Source organism: Ochotona princeps, chromosome 14 (assembly GCF_030435755.1).
Source record: "Ochotona princeps isolate mOchPri1 chromosome 14, mOchPri1.hap1, whole genome shotgun sequence".
In the NCBI taxonomy this organism is placed as follows: Eukaryota; Metazoa; Chordata; class Mammalia; order Lagomorpha; family Ochotonidae; genus Ochotona; species Ochotona princeps.
In genome coordinates, this window is record NC_080845.1 from 18,579,950 (window position 1) to 18,598,073 (window position 18,124).

At 45.7% G+C, this 18,124-nt stretch overlaps 1 protein-coding gene across 1 annotated transcript; it reads right to left on the minus strand.

Annotated features, from left to right (window-relative positions):
- Nucleotides 1-1,110: 1,110 nt before the first annotated feature.
- On the minus strand, nt 1,111-16,384 carry ZNF483 (zinc finger protein 483). Its single transcript, XM_058672860.1, has 7 exons — nt 16,261-16,384; nt 15,657-15,792; nt 12,939-13,378; nt 9,661-9,746; nt 6,991-7,117; nt 6,491-6,594; nt 1,111-2,601 (listed from the first exon to the last, which is right to left on the minus strand). The coding sequence occupies exons 1-7, from the start codon at nt 16,382-16,384 to the stop codon at nt 1,111-1,113; spliced, it is 2,508 nt and encodes an 835-aa protein (XP_058528843.1).
- Nucleotides 16,385-18,124: the final 1,740 nt, after the last annotated feature.

Consider the following 18,124-nt stretch of genomic DNA (forward strand, 5'->3'; position numbering starts at 1 on the left):
TAAGATGAGTTGTGTTACTGCCCAAGTAATCTATGAATACATTCTGTCTCCAAGAATATTCAAATTTACACAGAAATGCTAATTCATTGCCTAACACCTCAAACATATGACAGATATGGTTGACAATTTTCTGTCAAAGAATTTCAAGTAGAGATAGAAAAATACAAATTTCTATCAAGAGTATGAGACATGAAGACCTGGTCCCAAACCTAAGTCGCTCAGGGCCTTTCATTCCTCTCACACTTAGAAATTATTATTCCTAATTCACCAATGAAATACAGCAGGAATAACTCAGCAATATCTGTACATTCTGTTCCTTTGAGTAAAATGCAACAGAAAGTTTAACTGAAAACCCACTCTGCATCAACTCTACACTCCTCCTGAATTTTACCTGCATCAGCAGGGTTGTCTTAGATTTTGGTCTATGTATGTTCCAGATCATGTGCAATCATACATCCAATGCCTACAATGCGGGCGTCAGATTGCACATGAGATGTTCTCCTATAAAGGCGGCTACACTCCTCTCTTTCTCTCTCTCTCTCTCTCTCTCTATATATATATGTATATATACATACACATACATATATATACATATATAATTAATGAATTATACATATGAAATTACATACATATTTCATCATATCATCCCTTCACTCTCCTGGCCAAGAAATTAAAATTCAGAAAGGTCCAGTGATTCATCCAACTGCTCCACAGAGCACAGCAAAGTTGGGGCAGAACCCAGGCTATTCTGGGTAAGGTCAGGTTCTGTTTCTCACATAATGAGCAGTTGAAGAAGAGTCGGTAGGAGAAGGCAGTCTCATGAAGTAAAGAAAGTAAACAGCTTTCAGACTAGCCTCTCAGGATCATTTCATATCACACAGTACTTTCTTAGCTTTGCACATAGTTTGATATCCTAACTACTATTTACCAGCACTTAACCTCTTTGGAAATAAGAGGAATATATGGGAAATGCGATACTTTTTTTTCCCAGCTGCCAATATAGCAATACTGCAGCTCCTTATCAATGTCATGGTACATTATATCCCAGGCTTTAATAAGGACCATGTGGACTCAATCCCCACCCCACCACACCCTATGACACTCCCAGAATTACTCTGAGGCATGATACACCCGGTGCCGGATAAGTCCTGAATTACTCTTAAATATCTTGTCACATTTCGTGCATTCGTAGTCTTTCGTCCTGGTGTGAATTTTCACATGCTCCACGAGGATCGAGCTGCGACTAAAGGTGGCTCCACAGAAGTCACATTCGTAGGGCTTCTCTCCAGTGTGGACTCGGAAATGCTCATTGAGTGATGAACTCTGACTGAAGGTCTTCCCACACTCCTTGCACTTGTAAGGTTTCACACCAGTATGAATCCTTTGATGCCTACTAAGGAGAGAGTGGGTGGGGAAGGCTTTGTCACACTGGCTGCATTTGTAGGGTTTTTCTCCTGCATGTAGTCTCTGATGATAAATAACAGAGGTGAAATGGCTGAAAGTCATCCCGCAATCATTGCACAAATACGGCTTTTCTCCAGTGTGAATTCTCTGATGCCGGGTAAGGCAAGAGTTCTGTCGGAAGACTTTTCCACACTCATCGCACTTGTAGGGTTTCTCGCCAGTATGAATTCTCTGATGTTTGGAAAGGGATGAGCTGTGACTGAAAGATTTGCCACAATCGTTACATTTGTAGGGTTTTTCTCCGGTGTGAATGCGCTGATGCTGAATTAGAGATGAACTATCGCTGAAGGCTCTGCCACAGTCTTTACATTTGTAGGGTTTCTCCCCCGTATGAATTCTCTGATGCTTAATGATGTGGGCGATGAGGGTGAATCCTTTTCCACAGTCATCACATTTGAATGGTTTGTCTTCGCTCTGACTAGCAGGTGGCGTGGGAGATGAGGCATCACGGGAAGCCTTGACACATTCTTGGCACAGAGAGGGCCTCTCTCCAGTGTTAGTTCTGTGGGACTTAGGCAGCGGGGTGGGGGGACCAAAGACTTTCCCACATTTCCTACATTTCGGAGCGTTCTCCGTGGCCTCATCTTTATCGGCAGGTGGGTCTGGATGTAAAGCTTTCCAGCATTTACGACAGGTAGGGGAGCTCCTTCTCTCAGGACGGCAGGAACCGTGAGTAAAGGATATCCCACACATGTTACACTTCCGGGACTTATTCCCCAAATAGATTTTGGGATGTTTCTGATGATCAGACGCAGCACGACTTCCACCTTTGCCACCTTCCTTGTGCTTCCGTGACTTTTCTCCAGCATGCTCCTTCCGATTCAGGATGAGATCGGAATGGAAACTGAAGGGTTTCTTGCCTTCATTCTGCTTCCGAGGCTTCTTCTTTAAGTAGACTCTCAAGTATTTAACGACATCCGAAGTTCGCTTCACTGTACTCCCGCAGGGGCTCTTCTCTGTGTCTTCACCCTTCTTGCCTCTCCTACTTCTCTTCTGTGTGGCTTTTCCTTTGGAAGATCTGCCTTGCTCATTCTCAGATCTGCCATAGTATTTCTCGAATTCTGCCCTCAAGTCGTGCCCATCATCCCTAAAGCCACTTTCTATTATTTTCTCCAGAGTCAGTTCTTCCATCAGAACCTGAGGAGTCTGGGCAGATGTCTCCTGCTCACCTCTAGGCTCACACTCTAAAAGAAAAAAGTAAACAGAACATTTCCTGTTTACAGGAACGGAATCTGCTCTTCTAGGGAAGAAAATAAGAACAGAGTCAGTAATGACTAGAAGGAGTATGGCTTGGACAGCTCCCACATACAGTTTTATAAAATACAGAAGGGAAAGCCATACAAGGAAAAAGAGTCAACACCAAAAAAATGTCGGGGGTACAAAGGTTGTACTTTAAGAGACACAAGTTCTCAGGCCCATGTTGAATTTCCAAATCAAGTTCAAACCTCCTTTCCCAAGGTCCAAAAGGGTCCTGTCCGAACAGTGATAGCACAAACATGCCAGGCCTCAAGCTCAAGCTCTTTCTTTGCATTGTTTTTACTTAATAATCACAACCACCCTGTAAAGTAGGTCTTATTACCATCTTTGTTTTACACTTATCACAACCTGGTACATAAGTAGCTTGCCTGTGGGCTCTGTATTATTAAATACAAGAGCAAGATTTTTTTTTTAAGCTTTGTTTTACACCAAAGTCCACCCTTTTGAGTCCAATGGCATAATTCCAATCCTCAGAGCAGGTAAATGCCACTGGCTTTATGGAAAATGTTGACACTTCACATTACGTACTGCTTTCAAAGGTGACCACAGTCTGGCTCTAGCAGCCTGACAAACACTCTATTCGGGTATCTATCTCCTGCAGAAAAAAAATTTTTAAGATTTTTTTTGCAAAGTCAGATATACAGAGAGGAGGAGAGACAGAAAGGAAGATTTTTCACCCATTGATTCACTCCCTAAGTGGCCCCAATGGCTGGAGTTACGTCAAACCAAAGCCAGAAGCCAGGAGCCTTCTCTGGGTCTCCCACGCAGGTGCAAGGCCCCAAGTCCTTGGGCCATCCTCAACTGCTTTCCCAGGCCACAAGCAGGGAGCTGGATGGGAAGCGGGGCTGCCAGGATTAGAACTGGCACCATATTGGATCCTGGCGCATGTAAGGCAAGGACTTTAGCTGCTAGGCTATCATGCAGGGCCCACCTACAGGAATTTTTAAGCCCACTTTTTCATCTTTGGTGCTTCCTACTTCCTACTCTAAAATCCCATAGCACTCCCGTTATCCTACACAGCATAAGTGTGACAAGGTCTAGTGTTCAAGTTCTAAAATTTCTCCTCAATAACCATACTCTACTGACTGTTCTCAGAACTTTGAATGTATTTATTAACCATATAACTATATTATCCAGGCTTTTACTAACCATATAACCATATAACCATATAATCCAGGCTTTGATTCATCCAGTCAGTTTGTCATTTGCATAAAACTTTTTAAAACAGGTAATTGCAAAATACAAAATTACAAAATTCAAAATCCCATGACCCTGAAATGATATGTGTTTTCTTCCTAAGTATTTCTAAGTAGAATACAAGAGAAAAATTGTATGCATAAAGTGCTTTTAATTATTTCCCATTTTGGGTCCTGCATGGTAGCCTAGCGGCTAAAGTCCTTGCCTTACACGTGCCAGGATCCCATATTGGCACTGGTTCTAATCCTAGTAGCCCCACTTTCCATCCAGCACCCTGCTTGTGGCCTGGGAAAGCAGTCAAGGACAGCCCAAAGCCTTGGGACCCTGCATCTGCATGGGAGACCCAAAACAGGCTCCTGGCTCCTGATTTCAGATCTGCTCAACTCTGGCCATTGTGGCCACTTGGGGAATGAACCAGTGAATGGAAGATCTTCCTCTCTGTCTCTCCTCCTCTCTATAAATCTGACTTTTCAATAAAAATAAAATAAATCTTGAAAAAAATATTTCCCATCTCACTAGTGATTCTTCATAAGGATGATTTTACTCGGTGGCATGATAATCCATCCCATAGATGGATTCAGTCATTCTCTCATTGAATGTGCTTCAGATAGTTAAAATTTCCTTGGAAGAGTGTTAAAGATGGAATTACTGAACCAAAGATGCAAAGGTATTCCCAACTTGACATGATATGTAAGGAGGAAAAGCACCTGAGACATCACTGGTTAGATACTCTTCAAATCTTTGCTTTCCAAATAAACAGCACGGTTGCTTTTGAACTGTTTTTCACAACTGACAAGTGAACATATTTATCCTGTTCACAAATGTTTAATTTTGCCATTTATCTTTTCGAGTTCTTTGCCCATTTTGCCAACATTCTTGGTATTTCTTATTGATTTGTATGAGCTGTTTATAAATGACGGCTGTTGACTGTTTCGTCTGTGAGAAGCATCCCTCAGCATGTGTAAATGACTCTAGGAGCAAGCTGTCCCTCTAGGATGCTTCTTTGGCATGCGGCTCTGAGGGGCAGGGACAAATATTAGAATCCATTACTGGGTACTCTTCAAAATGCTACTCTAACATTTATTTATGCAATTACACAAGAAACAGCTGATAGCCCAGCTGGAAAAAATGGCTTAGAGGATGGACTAGAACACAATGGAGTTTTCGTTTTCCCTTAAAATAAGCGAAAACACTGATCTGTGTAATAAAGCATTATTTTTAAATGTAAATTTAATCATTTGTCATTAAATTTTAAGATGATACAGAGAAGGATAAAGAAAAAAAAAAGGTGTCATCAATCAAAGACAGCAGGTCTTAACGGAAATATTCTTCAGTGTTACAACCCAGAGCTGTACATTTACACATGGGCACATTCAAGCAGGTTTCAGAGAGCTCACGGGTACTGGGCACTCTCTCTCAATGCCACTTTCCCATGAACTTTTTCATATATACGCATGTATCCCATTTTGGCAAAACTGGAATTACTATAAGGCAAATTCTTACTTATCCTTCAAAATTCAAATCACATGCTGCATCCTTGTGCCTATGAATAGATGCACCTTGACAGGGCTTACAACCCCCTATACTGACTCTAACTTGAAGAGGCCATTAACTCAGAACCGTATTTAACACACCTGACCCCCTAAACACACTCGCCTGGCCACACAGGACACGGGACACACTCTCAGGAGGGTTGTTTCCCTCTTGCGAGTGCAGCAGTGACAGGGAGGGTGGCTTGTTGCACTGCCCAGCACTGACAGCTCTGTACCACACATCAGAGCAAAGCTCAAAATCCACTATGCAGTTCTCATTCAATGTGCATCCGTGGCACACAAGAGTAAGTGTAGGCATGGTGAACCTAGGGACCATCGCATTCCTACAGCTCCTCACCTGTGCCATTATTTTGGCACACATCACATTTGTCTTCCTGTTTGTGTTATCCAAAATAATGGGCTCTCTGACCTTCTCCTGTGGGAGAGGGCCTGACAGCGCTGCTGCTGCGCTGGACCCCCGCCTCTGCGCTCAGGCCAAGGCTGCTTTCCCTCAGGTTGTCCCCTGTGGTGAGGGAGTCCAGGCAGTCTTAGGAGGACTTTTCTGACAGGTGCACCTGCTCAAGCATTCCTTCCTGGGCTTGCCTACTTTCTTAACCTCACCTTCTGTTTCTGTGTGTGTGTCTCTCTCCCTGTTACCTTGCCTTTCAAATAACTAAAAACAAATCATAAAGAAAAGTGCACTTGCTCAAGGCCTCTGCCTCTCCCTCCTTCCTTTCACCCCGGTCTCACTCAGAGGCGGCACAAGGTGTGCGTCAGGCAGCCTTCCCTGCTTCTTGCAGCTACCATTTTCCTTCACTGCAATCCCTAGCCATAAACCTCTTGCATGACTGATCATGTCTTAGCATGTACTTCTCAGAGAATCCAAAGCACTAGTTTCCCCAATTAAATCGAACATTCTGAGAAAGCCAGACCTGTATTCCAATGATCTTTATGTTTTAGCAGCCAGCCTGCCCAACATGTCACTTAGCAGAGATGTCACTTAGCAGACACCTCTTTTCACTTCCTTGTCTACCTCTCACCAGCTCACCTGGTCTGGAGCCTTTTGAGATTTCTTTTTCCAGCTGCCTTGGCAATTCAACCCACTTCAGCTGGGAAATCAAGTCCAATTTGGAAACCGGATTACCTGCACATAGAGAAAAGAATGGAAAGTGGCTGAGTCTGCACAGAACAAAGCCATACCAACAAGCACACTGAGCCTCTGGTTTTCCAGGGAGAATAAGATGCTGACGCACACACAGACGGCAACCCTGGAATCTAAGGAGCACGTGGGAGACGCTATGATAATGTTGACAGCAAAACGGTGTTTCACATTTCCAATGCAGTGAAATAAAGGAGTTTATTGCAGGTGATACTGCAGAATTCTGTTTTTAGAAACCATATTTCAGATAAATCCTATCAGTAGCCCCTGAGTGGCCAGCACAACCGGGGGAAGTACTTCCCAGAGTACTGCTCCTGCAGTAATATAGCAGGGAACCAAAAGAGCCCCAGCTGAGACGCCAGAACACCAAGATGACTTTACCCAGAAATTCCAGGTCCTTGATGTTTTCCAGAAGTATGTCCTTGTACAGCTCCTTTTGCAAAGGCTCCAGCTTCTTCCACTCACCTCTGGAAAAGTCCATGGCCACATCCTTGAAGGTTATAGATCCCTAGAAGAACAGACACAGTTCTCTTCTGGACTCCATGACTCCTAACACAGTTAACTTGCATTCCATTAGCCCCAAATGGACCAAAACTAATTCTAAGAAGGATATAAAAAAATGTTAGTGGTTTTTAGAAAATACTTATTTTAGAGGCAAAGGGAAAATACAGAGCCTCTACTGGTTGACTCTACAGGTTCATTCTCTAAATATTCATAAAGGCCAGAATGGGGCCAAACTGAAGCCAGGAACTCGACCCAGGTCTCCCCTGTGGGTGGCAGGCACCCCACTGTGGGAGCCACCACTGTAGGAAATGCATTAAAAGGAAGCTGGGAACCGAAGGAGAACCAGCCATTCTGCTTGGAGTCCCAACCCACATCTTAACCACTCATCCAAACACATACATCACAATAAAAATTCTGATATTACTCAAGTTTTTTTGTTTGGTTGGTTTTGTTTTGGGGGGTGTTTAAATTTATTTATATTTACTTATTAAAACTTGCATGGCTAGCTATGCTGCAGGTATTCTAGGACTATGACAAGAGCTACAGCAAGAGTTTTACATAATCCCTGCTTTTCCCAGTCAGTCTCTGCTGTCAAAAGTTACATAAGAATCCTCTAAAGTGCCTAACCCTAAACCCACTGATTTCTAGGATGAAAAGAAATTATTAAATTTTAATCCCAAACCTAAATTTGCAGAACTCATGCAAGCCTAGTATAGATAATAACAAAATATCAGAAACTATCTTCCAAATGTTAACTTTCAGGTGCACACAACAATAATTTTCTATCACAACCACTGAAAAAAGGTTTAGTAATACAAGTGTCAACTGCTCTACAATTACTAACAAGCATGGGACTCAATATACTTCCTACAGTGCCCTCTGCAGGTAGTTTTGAGGTAGTACAGCAGAGTGGCTGCTAGAATTTGGAATAACTTCCTGTGAGCCCTGGAACAAATGATCATAAACTTGGGGCTTAACACAACAGAAATTTCTGCTCTCATGGCTCTAGAGACCAGAATTCTGAGGTTAGGGGTTGGAAGGGCTGCATGGAGAGACTTTATTCCTTGTCCCCTCAGCTTCTGGTGGCTGCCATTAGTTCATGGTGCTCCTTGGCTCGCTGGCCTATCACTGCACATTGTCACTTCCTCTCGTTACCCTCCTCCCTTTGCGTGTCAATCTCCCTCTGCCTCTCTAATCAGAACACCTGTGCCAGCATAAGGTCTGCCCACACAATCATATAACTTCCTCATCCTAAAAAATCTTTTTAAAAAATTACTTCTAATTCTATTTGAAAAACAGTACAGAGAAAGTCTTCCATCTGCTGGTTAATTCCCCAAATGGCAGCAAGGACCGGAGTAGGGTAGGTCCCAAAGCCAAGAGCCAGGAGCTTCCTGCAGGTCTCCCATGTAGGTGCAGGGGCCCAAGGTATTGGGCCATCCTCTTCTATTTTCCATTGCTTTTTAGCAGGGAACTGGATAGGAAGTGGAGCAAACATGACTCAAACCAGCCCCCATATGGGGATGCCACAACTGCAGGCAGAGGCTTAGCCTGATTTGCCATAGCACTAGCCCCCAAATCCTTTTTAAAAATGTTTTGAGAGGCAAAGAGATACCGAGTTCTTCCATGTCCTGCCATGACTGGGACTAGGTGGCTGAATCTTAGAATGAGAACTTGAGCTAGGTTTCCCTCATGGGCAGCATGAACCCAACTACTTGAGCCATCCTTGCTGCCTCTCAGGGTCAACCTCAGCAAAAAGCTGGAACCAGGAATTGGAGATGGAACCTGAACGCAGGCACTCCAATACAACACACGGGGTGTTCCTAATGGGCAGCTGCCTGAACCAGTAGGCCAACTGCCCATCCTTTAGCATCTTGAATCAGCCTTACAGGCTCCTTCTTCCAAACAAAGTAACATTTGCAGGTTCAGGGATTAAGAAATAAGCATTTATAGTTATTACTGGTCCACCACAGTACTATCAATTATTAATAGGAATTTTCCCTTAACTAATTTTCCCTTAACTAATTTCCCTTAACTAATTTTCCCTTAACTAATTTTCCCTTAGCATATAGGAACTGATTTGTAAGCAGCTACTTTTCCCAGCTATTATATCAATTTTGGTATTTGTTCACTGGTTCTATGAATTTTCCAAAACAATGTTATTTGTGAGCAGTCTGCATGTGCCTCTTACACACTAATGCTTATACCTCTCCTACTGCACTGCATTGGCTAGGGTATTCAGGAAATACAATGGCTGTGATTCTCAGACATTATAAGGATTGCTTTCTGTCTTGGAGCACTAATTGGACACATCCTTTATCACATTTAGGAAATACAATTAATTCCATTTCTACTGAATTAATTTTATCAGGAGTAATTGCTGGAATTTAAGAAATGACTTTGAAGTCAAACTTGGGACATATTCTGTGAATTGAAATAAACAGCATGTGGAAAAGGAGCTATACTGTCCTTGTCTGACCATTTTTCATCTGTATGCCGAGAGTTAAGAGTCCAGTTAAGTACTCACTTAACCAGCGGAAGGCTACTTACCTGAAACTCAGCATTTGGATGGACAGCAATTGTTTTGTCTCTGTCTGAGGTCTCTTGGCCAACATTAGAATCTTGAGAGACAGGGTCTAGGGAGTGGGGAGAAAGAGTCTGAGGTTTCCAGTGGATTATTTAGATGGAAAACCCTTATGAGTGTTTGAAATAAACAGGACGAAACCCAAGTCACTTTCTGTCCCCAACGTCAGGGTGTCCCCAATGTCAGGATGCTGACCCACACGCCAAGTGGGGAATCCTGGACTAGATGCACTTGTGGACATTAGTCAAGAGCCCTTTAATTCAATGAACTTGGACAGTCCACCTGGAGGTAGCTCAGCCCCACAGATTGTCCCCAATGTCAGACGCCAGTCACAAGGCGAGGCCTCCAGAATTTGTGACCGACTCGCTGTATGTCAGGGTTCCCATGACTCCCTCCTCAGGTTGGAATAGTTTGCTAGAACCAGGGCAGTGAGCTCACCAGCTTCTTATCAAAAGCATTTTGAAGGATGCAGTTGGAAAGATGTATAAAACAAAATATGTAGAAGGGATGTGGGGCTGCAGAACTGGTGCCCTCTGCAGATACTCCACCCTCCAGAAACATCCACGTGTCCCGCTACCCGGAAGCTCCCTGCACTTTTTTTTTTTAATATGGTTTTATTTTTATTGAAAAGTCAGATTTATAGCGAGAAGGAGAGACAAAGCGGAAGATCTTTCACCCACTGGTTCACTCCCCAAGTGGCTGCAATGGCCAGAGCTGAGCACATTTGAAGCCAGGAGCCTCTTCTGGGTTTCCCACATTGGTGCAGGGTCCCTAGGCTTTGGACCATCCTCGACTGCTTTCTCAGGCCACAGGCAGGGAGCTGGATGGGAAGTGGAGCAACCAGGATACAAACCAGTACCCATATGGGATCTCAGGGCATGCAAGGCAAGGATGTAGCCACTAGGCTACCATACTGGCTCCATTCCCTCCTTTCTTTTTTATGAAGCCTTCACAGACAGGCATAAGCCAGTCAGTGATGGGCTACTGATGATCTGCTCCACCTTCAACCCCCTTCACTTTCCCAGAGGTGAGTTCCAACCCTGTAAGCAAAAGGTTTTCTCCCAAAGACCCCAGCCCCCACAGCATGTGGCAATCCACACTTCTCCAAAATCTTCCCATTGATCAGCTCAGGTGAGACCAGCAGGGGCCTGTTACAAACAACCAGAAGGCTGCCTTTGCACAGCAGAGTTCTGCAACTGTTCTGGAACAAGTTACAGAAATGGGCACAGAGGCCAAATATTTTAACCACAGACACTACTGTCCAGTCACTTAGAGAACTACTAGGGCAGGAGGAGCTGGGAGTCAGCAACCACGGAGGAAGGTCACAGTGTGTTTGTTGTTCATAACATCACAACACGTCATGCCTCTGTGGAGAAAAGTGTACAAGGACCCTGAAGTCTACCCTGTCTTTAAAACAGAGTGCTCAGATACAGTTCCCTATCAAAGCCCAGGATTTGCCCTTACCCCACCAAAAAATAAAAATAAAAATAAATTCTTTTAATTCACTGGCTCCCTTTATTCCATATGCCTTCCATTTAAAAATAATTAACTTGGGCCTGGTGTGATAGCCTAGTGGCTAAATTCTTGCCTTGCATCCACCAGGATCCCATATGGGCACTTGTTCATATCCCACGTGCTCTACTTCCCATCCAGCTCCCTGCTTGTGGCCTGGGAAAGCAGTAGAGATGGCCCAAAGCCTAGGGCCCCTGATCCATGTGGGAGACCCAGAAGAAGCCTCTGACTCCTAACTTTAGATTAGCTCAGCATCTGCCATTGCGGCCACTTAGGGAGTGAACCAGTGGATGGAAGATCTTTCTCTCTGTATCTCCTTCTCTCTGTATATCTGCCTTTCCAATAAAAATAAATCAACCTTTTAAAAATACATATTTAACTTGCACAATGAAGAGCTTGTATTTTTAATTTATAAACTGTTGTAAGTAAGAACAGCACAATCCTTTTGTCTGTGAATTCATTTTCTCCCGGATTCTAGCAAATACTTGCTCAAGAGTCCCAAAATCATTGAGTGAATACAGGATTGAACAGTTTCAAACCTGACCTTACCAGCAGATTCCTCAAGGACCTGGTCTCGCATAAACACAGTGCATTAAATGACCCTCCAACGTCAACAGCTCTTTTTTCAAAGAAGGAAAAATGTTTTTGTTTGAATCATATTCCCTACTTCCTTTTGAAAAAGATTGTAGGAAGCTTTCTTGATTAGACTCTCAATACAATCAATAACAAAGAAAAGTTAAAAACAAGCAGCCAAAGAGAGAAAAAAAAAAGGTATTCATGCAAAGAATCCACTATATCTAACAGAATGCAAGCACCCAGGTCTTTATTTCAGGGCCTCCACACAGTGGCCCCAATTTGCTACAGTGGGCAAATCAGGAAACTCCAGTTTCAGATCCACCAACCAAGCACGTGAAGTGTATGTAGGCATAGCCTACGTCCCCATCTAGTGGGGAACTCTCCTACAAAGCCCGATTGCAAATTACGTGCCCCAAATAATTGAGTAAGTATTTGTAACATATTTAAGGGTTTTTTTTTTTAATATAAAAGTTGACCACATTCTAAGGCTTTCAACCCTAGAAGTCGTTACATGAAGATTTTATAATGCTATCATTCTGTTTATTTCAGAGGTCATATTTTATCTGTAATTCATAGGTACATAATTAAAAGAAGCATAATTCAGTTCTTCCTCCACTGAGGCTGTGGGTCTACACGACCAAAACAGATTACCTGTGGCTCAGAGATTGGCACTTACAATTTAAATTGCATGAAATGCCCAGTTCCTTACTTGCCCTGGCTGCATATCATGTGTTTAACGTGAAGTGCAAACCATTTCCATCACCCGATATGGGACAGACCAGTCCTAGAAATGTGAGAGTGCATACCCAGAGCCAGAAGTTGAGGACTGGCAGGTGAAACATTCGTACTGCCCATCACCTACACAGGCAACTTCCTCTTCTCCGGTCCTAAGGACCCCGCCTATCTCCTGCTCAAAGTGGAGAAAGACACAACCCTTGTGTGCCCCAGTCTGCAAAACAAAATCAAGGAGAAGAAGCTACCTCCCTCTGACTCATTCAAATTCTGCCAGGTAATAGAGTTTGCTCAAGACCAGTATGCTGTGTGCGTTGATTCAAATGCTGCCCTGAGTCTCAAGCCTAGGAGTCCTTGCAACAGTAAGCTGCTTTCTTTTGAGGGGTTTACCGGTGATTTCTCCCCCTCCTCACACAAACCTCACCCTTTTGTTCTTCAAGCACGTGAGTCAAATCCTCTATTAGGGTTACCACTTCCTCCCCATTCTTTGGACGCTGAGACTTTACCCAAACCCTCATCTCTCCAGGCAGAACAGTCAGGAACTGCTCAAACACCAAAAGTTCCAAGATCTCCTCTTTGGTGTGAATGTCCGGTCTCAGCCACTGCGTGCAGAGCTCCCAGAGCTGATTCAAGGCCTTCCTGGGTCCAGCCACCTCTGAGTAACAAAACCACCTGAACCTCCGTCTGAAAGACTCCGGATCTCCTCTTAGGAGAGATTCCTGAGCCCTCATAGGATTTCTGCTCGGGACCTTGTTGCTCGCACGAGAGGCCAGAGTTTGAGGATCTGGGGACATGGCTGTCATCTTGCTCAAGGGCATGACAGCTTGCACTGCGTCACCAGCGGGAATGTAGGAATTCAGTCCCCTTTAGACAGATTTGAGCACCAGGAGAGTTCACCAATAGACACCACATACACCAACACAGCAAGGGTTTCAGCGATCAGCTTATAGTCTTGCAGAAACTGTCAGGAAGAGAGAGAAAATGGGAAATAAATGCAAACAATGTGTTAATTGCTGTGAATCTGAAAGATGCTGTTCTCAGTTTAAACATTATCTAGGGGTCAGCCTTAGAGCACAGCAGGTTAAGCATCCCCTTTGAAGCCAGTCATATGAAGCTTACCCATATGAGCAAAGTCAGAATTCCAGCTGTTCCACTTGCAATCCAGCTCCCTGCTAATGTACCTGGGAAATCAGCAGAAGATGGGCCAAGAACCTGAGCCCTTTTGAAGACCTGGATGAAGTTTCTGGCTCCTACCTTCAACCTGGCTCAGCCCTGGCTGTTACAGTCACTTGAGTGAATCAGCAGATGAAAGCTCTCTCTGTCTTGTCCTCTCTCTCTCTCTCTCTGTAACTCTGCTTTTCCAACACTTAGATGAAAATCTTTAAAGAAAAAAAATCGGTGGGGTTAGTGGTACATCCACTCCACGGAATATTCCTCAGCCATTAAAAATAATGAAATTCAGGCCGGATACGATGACCTAGTAACTAGATCCTCGCCTTGCATGTGCCAGGATCCCATATGGCTGCTGGCTCATGTCCTGACTGCTCCACTTCCCATCTAGCTCCCTGCTTGTGGCCTGGGAAAGCAGTGGAGGAAGGGCCAAAACCTTAGACCCTGCACCAGCTGATCCAAAGCCAAGAGCCAGGAGCTTCTTCCAGGTCTCCCACGCTGGTGCAGGGTCCCAAGGCATTGGACCGTCCTCGACTGCTTTCCCAGGCCACAGCAGGGTGCTGGATGGGAAGTGGGGCTGCTGGGATTAGAACCAGTGCCCATATGGGATCCTGGCACACGCATGGTGAGGACTTTAGCCACTAAGCTATCACGCCGAGCCAAAAGTGAATTAATCTTAAAAGAAAGGAAGAAAGAGAGAGAAGGAATGAGAGATAGAGAGGAAGGAAGGAAGGAAGGGAGGGAAGGAGGGAAAGAGGGAGGAAGAACTGATTCGGGTTAAGGTTTGGGGAAGTTGTAGGGCTAGGGGTGCAGATCCCAAGAAGGAATAAGAGAAGAGGAAGAAACACCACAATAGTTGCAGGCATATATCCTTTGGAAAATCCCAGCCTGAGTGAACAGCCACACACTCCCAGCAGGAGTTCAGCTCAGAAGTCATATTTCATGCTCCACTGCTAGATTTCCCCCCTCCCTTTTGTTGCTGTTAGAGATTTAATTATATGTACTGGAAAGGCAGATCAGATTTACTTAGAAAGTGAAGACAGTGAAAGATCTCTCATCTACTGATTCAGTTTCCAGATGTCTGCACTGGCCAGAGAGGCACAGCTCTGAAGCCAGGAGCCAGAAGCTGCTTTTGGGTGTCTCACAGGGGTGCAGGGTCCCAAGGCTTTGGGCCATCCTCCACTGCTTTCCCAGGCCACAAGCAGGGAGCTGGATGGGAAGTGGAGCAGCCAGAATGCAAACAGGCACCCCTACTGGATCCCAGCACTTGCAAAAAGGATTTAGCCAAGTGAGCCATCCGGCCGCTCCTTCCCTCCCCCAACCCCCTTTTCTTTCTTTCCCCTCCTGAATTCACACAAAATTAATAGGTTTCGGAGAGTTCTACCTCTCCTCCTACCAAGAACAGCATCACTAGATGTCGTGATTGTGCCCAGCAACAGGTTCAGTCTGGCTTCACACTGCAGCAAAAGAATTCCTTGCAGGGTACAAAAAATGATCCCAGCACTTCCCTGCTTAGAATCCTTCACGCTTCCCCACAACCCACACACCAGCCCGGAGCAAAGGAGATGACCTGGAGACACCGCCTGGACAACCTCATTTCGGAGCACTAGCTACTTGATTGACACTGCAGCCACAAACGCCTCCCAGTTCCCACACTCTCTATAGCTTCCCGGTCTTTGCACCAGGGCTCTACGCTCTGCTGCAAATGCCGCCTTCAGCTCTGTCTCCTTCCAGAGTTGCAGGCATGCTTTAAAACTTGACTCCTTTCAACTGTCACTTCTAATGCGAAGCTCTCTTTGATTCCAAAGAGCTCCTTTGCACACAGCTTGCTTTGTGTTGCCCGCATTCATTCACTCATTCTACAAATGACCGAGCATCTACAATGAACTGCGAACGGGGCACCGTGGGGATGGGGCAGACGAAGACAGATCAGCAGGAGCTAGCTACTTGACTGACACTGCCGATCACGCACCCGTAATTACCTCTTTCCCAGTACCGAGGCAGGCACTCGGCTGGCATGACGCCATTTGTTCTTTTATCAAATGTTAGGCGGCCACCAAGGACCTGAACACCTGCGACTTCGCGGTGACTGCGCTCGCTTCTGTCTCCTAGACACCTCAGAAGGGAGGCTCGGAGAAAACGTGACGCAGCCAGAGGTTTTCAACCATAGCCAGAAAGAGAGCGGGCATTGGTGCTCCAAAAGGGTCATTTGGCGATGCCTGCACATATTTTTACGATCACGAGCCAGGAAAAAGTGCTACTGGTAGCTAGGGGGCATGAAGACAGGGATGCCGCTAAACATCCTCGCAACAGCGGGACAGCCACCCACCCCCATCCAACGCACAACAAGGAGGGATCTCGCCGCCGAGGCCAAAAAGCGCCAAAGTTGCAGACTTAAAGGAGCACGGAGAGACAGGGGCTCAGTCTCCCAGAAGGGTGCCCACCTCCTACCGAAGCCGCAGCCAGCGCCTGGCACGGCCAGACCGACTCTCAGTCCCCATCCCCCCCGAGAGACGCGCTCGCCGTGGGGGCCGCAGCCGCAGCTCTAAAAACTAGGGGTCTGGGACAACCGATACCTGCACCAGCATCCGCAGCCAGCATCAATGCCACCGCAAAGAGCTTCCAGAAGCTGGTCCTGCAGCGTTGCGCGCGCAAGCCTGTGAGCTCCAGCGCGTCTGCGCACAGGCGCGGAACTACCATTCCCGGGATGCGCTCACCCGTCTTTGCCAAAGTCCTGCGCTTTCCATAGGCTCCTTCCCTGCCTGTTGCGCATGGTTGCTGGGCAGCAGCTGGTGGGCTTGGCTGCGGAATTACTGCTGCGCCAGAGGCCTGGAGGCCCCAACCCTCTTAGATTTTCAGATCCCTGAAGCTCTGTCTCCTTGGTAACTTCAAACCTTTGCTGTCCCCCTGTGTTACCATTCCCTGACCTGACAAGGTGCATAAGTCCACTACTGCAGTGGACTTATGCACTATGTTCGTAGCGTCATTCGTGCACAACTAAATCAAAGGAATGTTCGTCCTGTGACTTCCACATCCACCACCATGATCCAAACATCACGCCTCACCTGGACTGTTGCAACAGGTTCTTGGTTTCACCAGCTTTCTGATGTGTCCATTCTCCACACTGTAGCCAGTCAGACATTTTAGAGATGAACTAAATTTTGTCCTTTCTCTGCTTAAAATCTTGCACAGGCTTCCCATTTCACCCAGTAAAAGCTCCCAAACCTTCACAGCAGGCTAGGCAGCCTGAAGGGCCTTGGTCTGACAGACTCATCATTCACACCCTCTCTGGCCTCTTCTTCCTCTTCCCCTGTTGCAGTCAGGATGGTCCCTGTCCTTCCAACCTGTGTGACACATGTGGCTGGGGTACTACCTCTCACCTTCACCCCTCCCCCATGTCCTCTTCTAACACAGCAGATCACGTTCCTACAGTAAGGAATAAACCTGCTTATTGACTGTCTCTTGCACCAGACCATCAGTTCCACAACAATCTTATCTGGATTTTTTGATGTTGCATCCCCAGACCTTGGAACACAGCCTGGCACACAGCAGGCACTCAACAAATATTTGTCAAAAACACAAATGAGAACTTGCTTAGATTACTAGGAGCACAGCAAAAAGAGGGCAGAGGAACACTGGGGTGCGCTGGAAGAGTCCTCAGAACCAGCTAACTCCTGGGGGGCGATGCTTGCGTGGTGGGGGAAGATATTCTAGACAGAGGAGCAGAGCAAGTCAAGTTCTGAGACTTCAAAACGATGGAGCTAACTCAGCTCTTGAGTACTGTCAGCCTGGCCTGTGGAGGAGCCACCTGCAACACTGGCACTCCATTTGAGTGCCAGTTCATGCTCGCTCTCTCTCGCTCTCTCAAGATTATTTTTATTGAAAAGGTAGATTTACAGAAAGGAGAGACAGAAGGATCTTCCATCTGCTGGTTCACTTCCCAACTGGCCACAATAGCCAGAGCTGAATTGATTCAAGCCGGGGGACTCCTTTGGTCCCCTGTGTGGATGCAGGGTCCCAAGTATATGACATCCTCCGCTGCTTTCTCAGGCCACAAGCAGGGAGCTGGATGGTAAGTAGAACAGCCAGAACATGAACAAGTGTCCATATGGGATGCTGGCGCTTTAAGGCTGGGGATTAGCCAGTAACCATCACATCAGCCCCGCAAGTGCTCTTATAGCTATACTAGAGGGGTGAACCAATGGATGGTTCACTCCCTTTCCCTGTAACTATGTCTTTCAACAAGTAAGTGTTTTAAACAATGATCCCCTCAGTTCATCTTACAGGTAGGAAATCAAGCTGAGGACTGCCTGAAATTCAGGAACAACAAGGACAGGAGTTCAGTGTGTTGGGGGGGCGGTCCAAGACCTCATCTGTGATGCCCATGTCCAATATTACGGTGCCTTAGTTCAAATCCTGATTCTGCTCTCTATCCCAGCT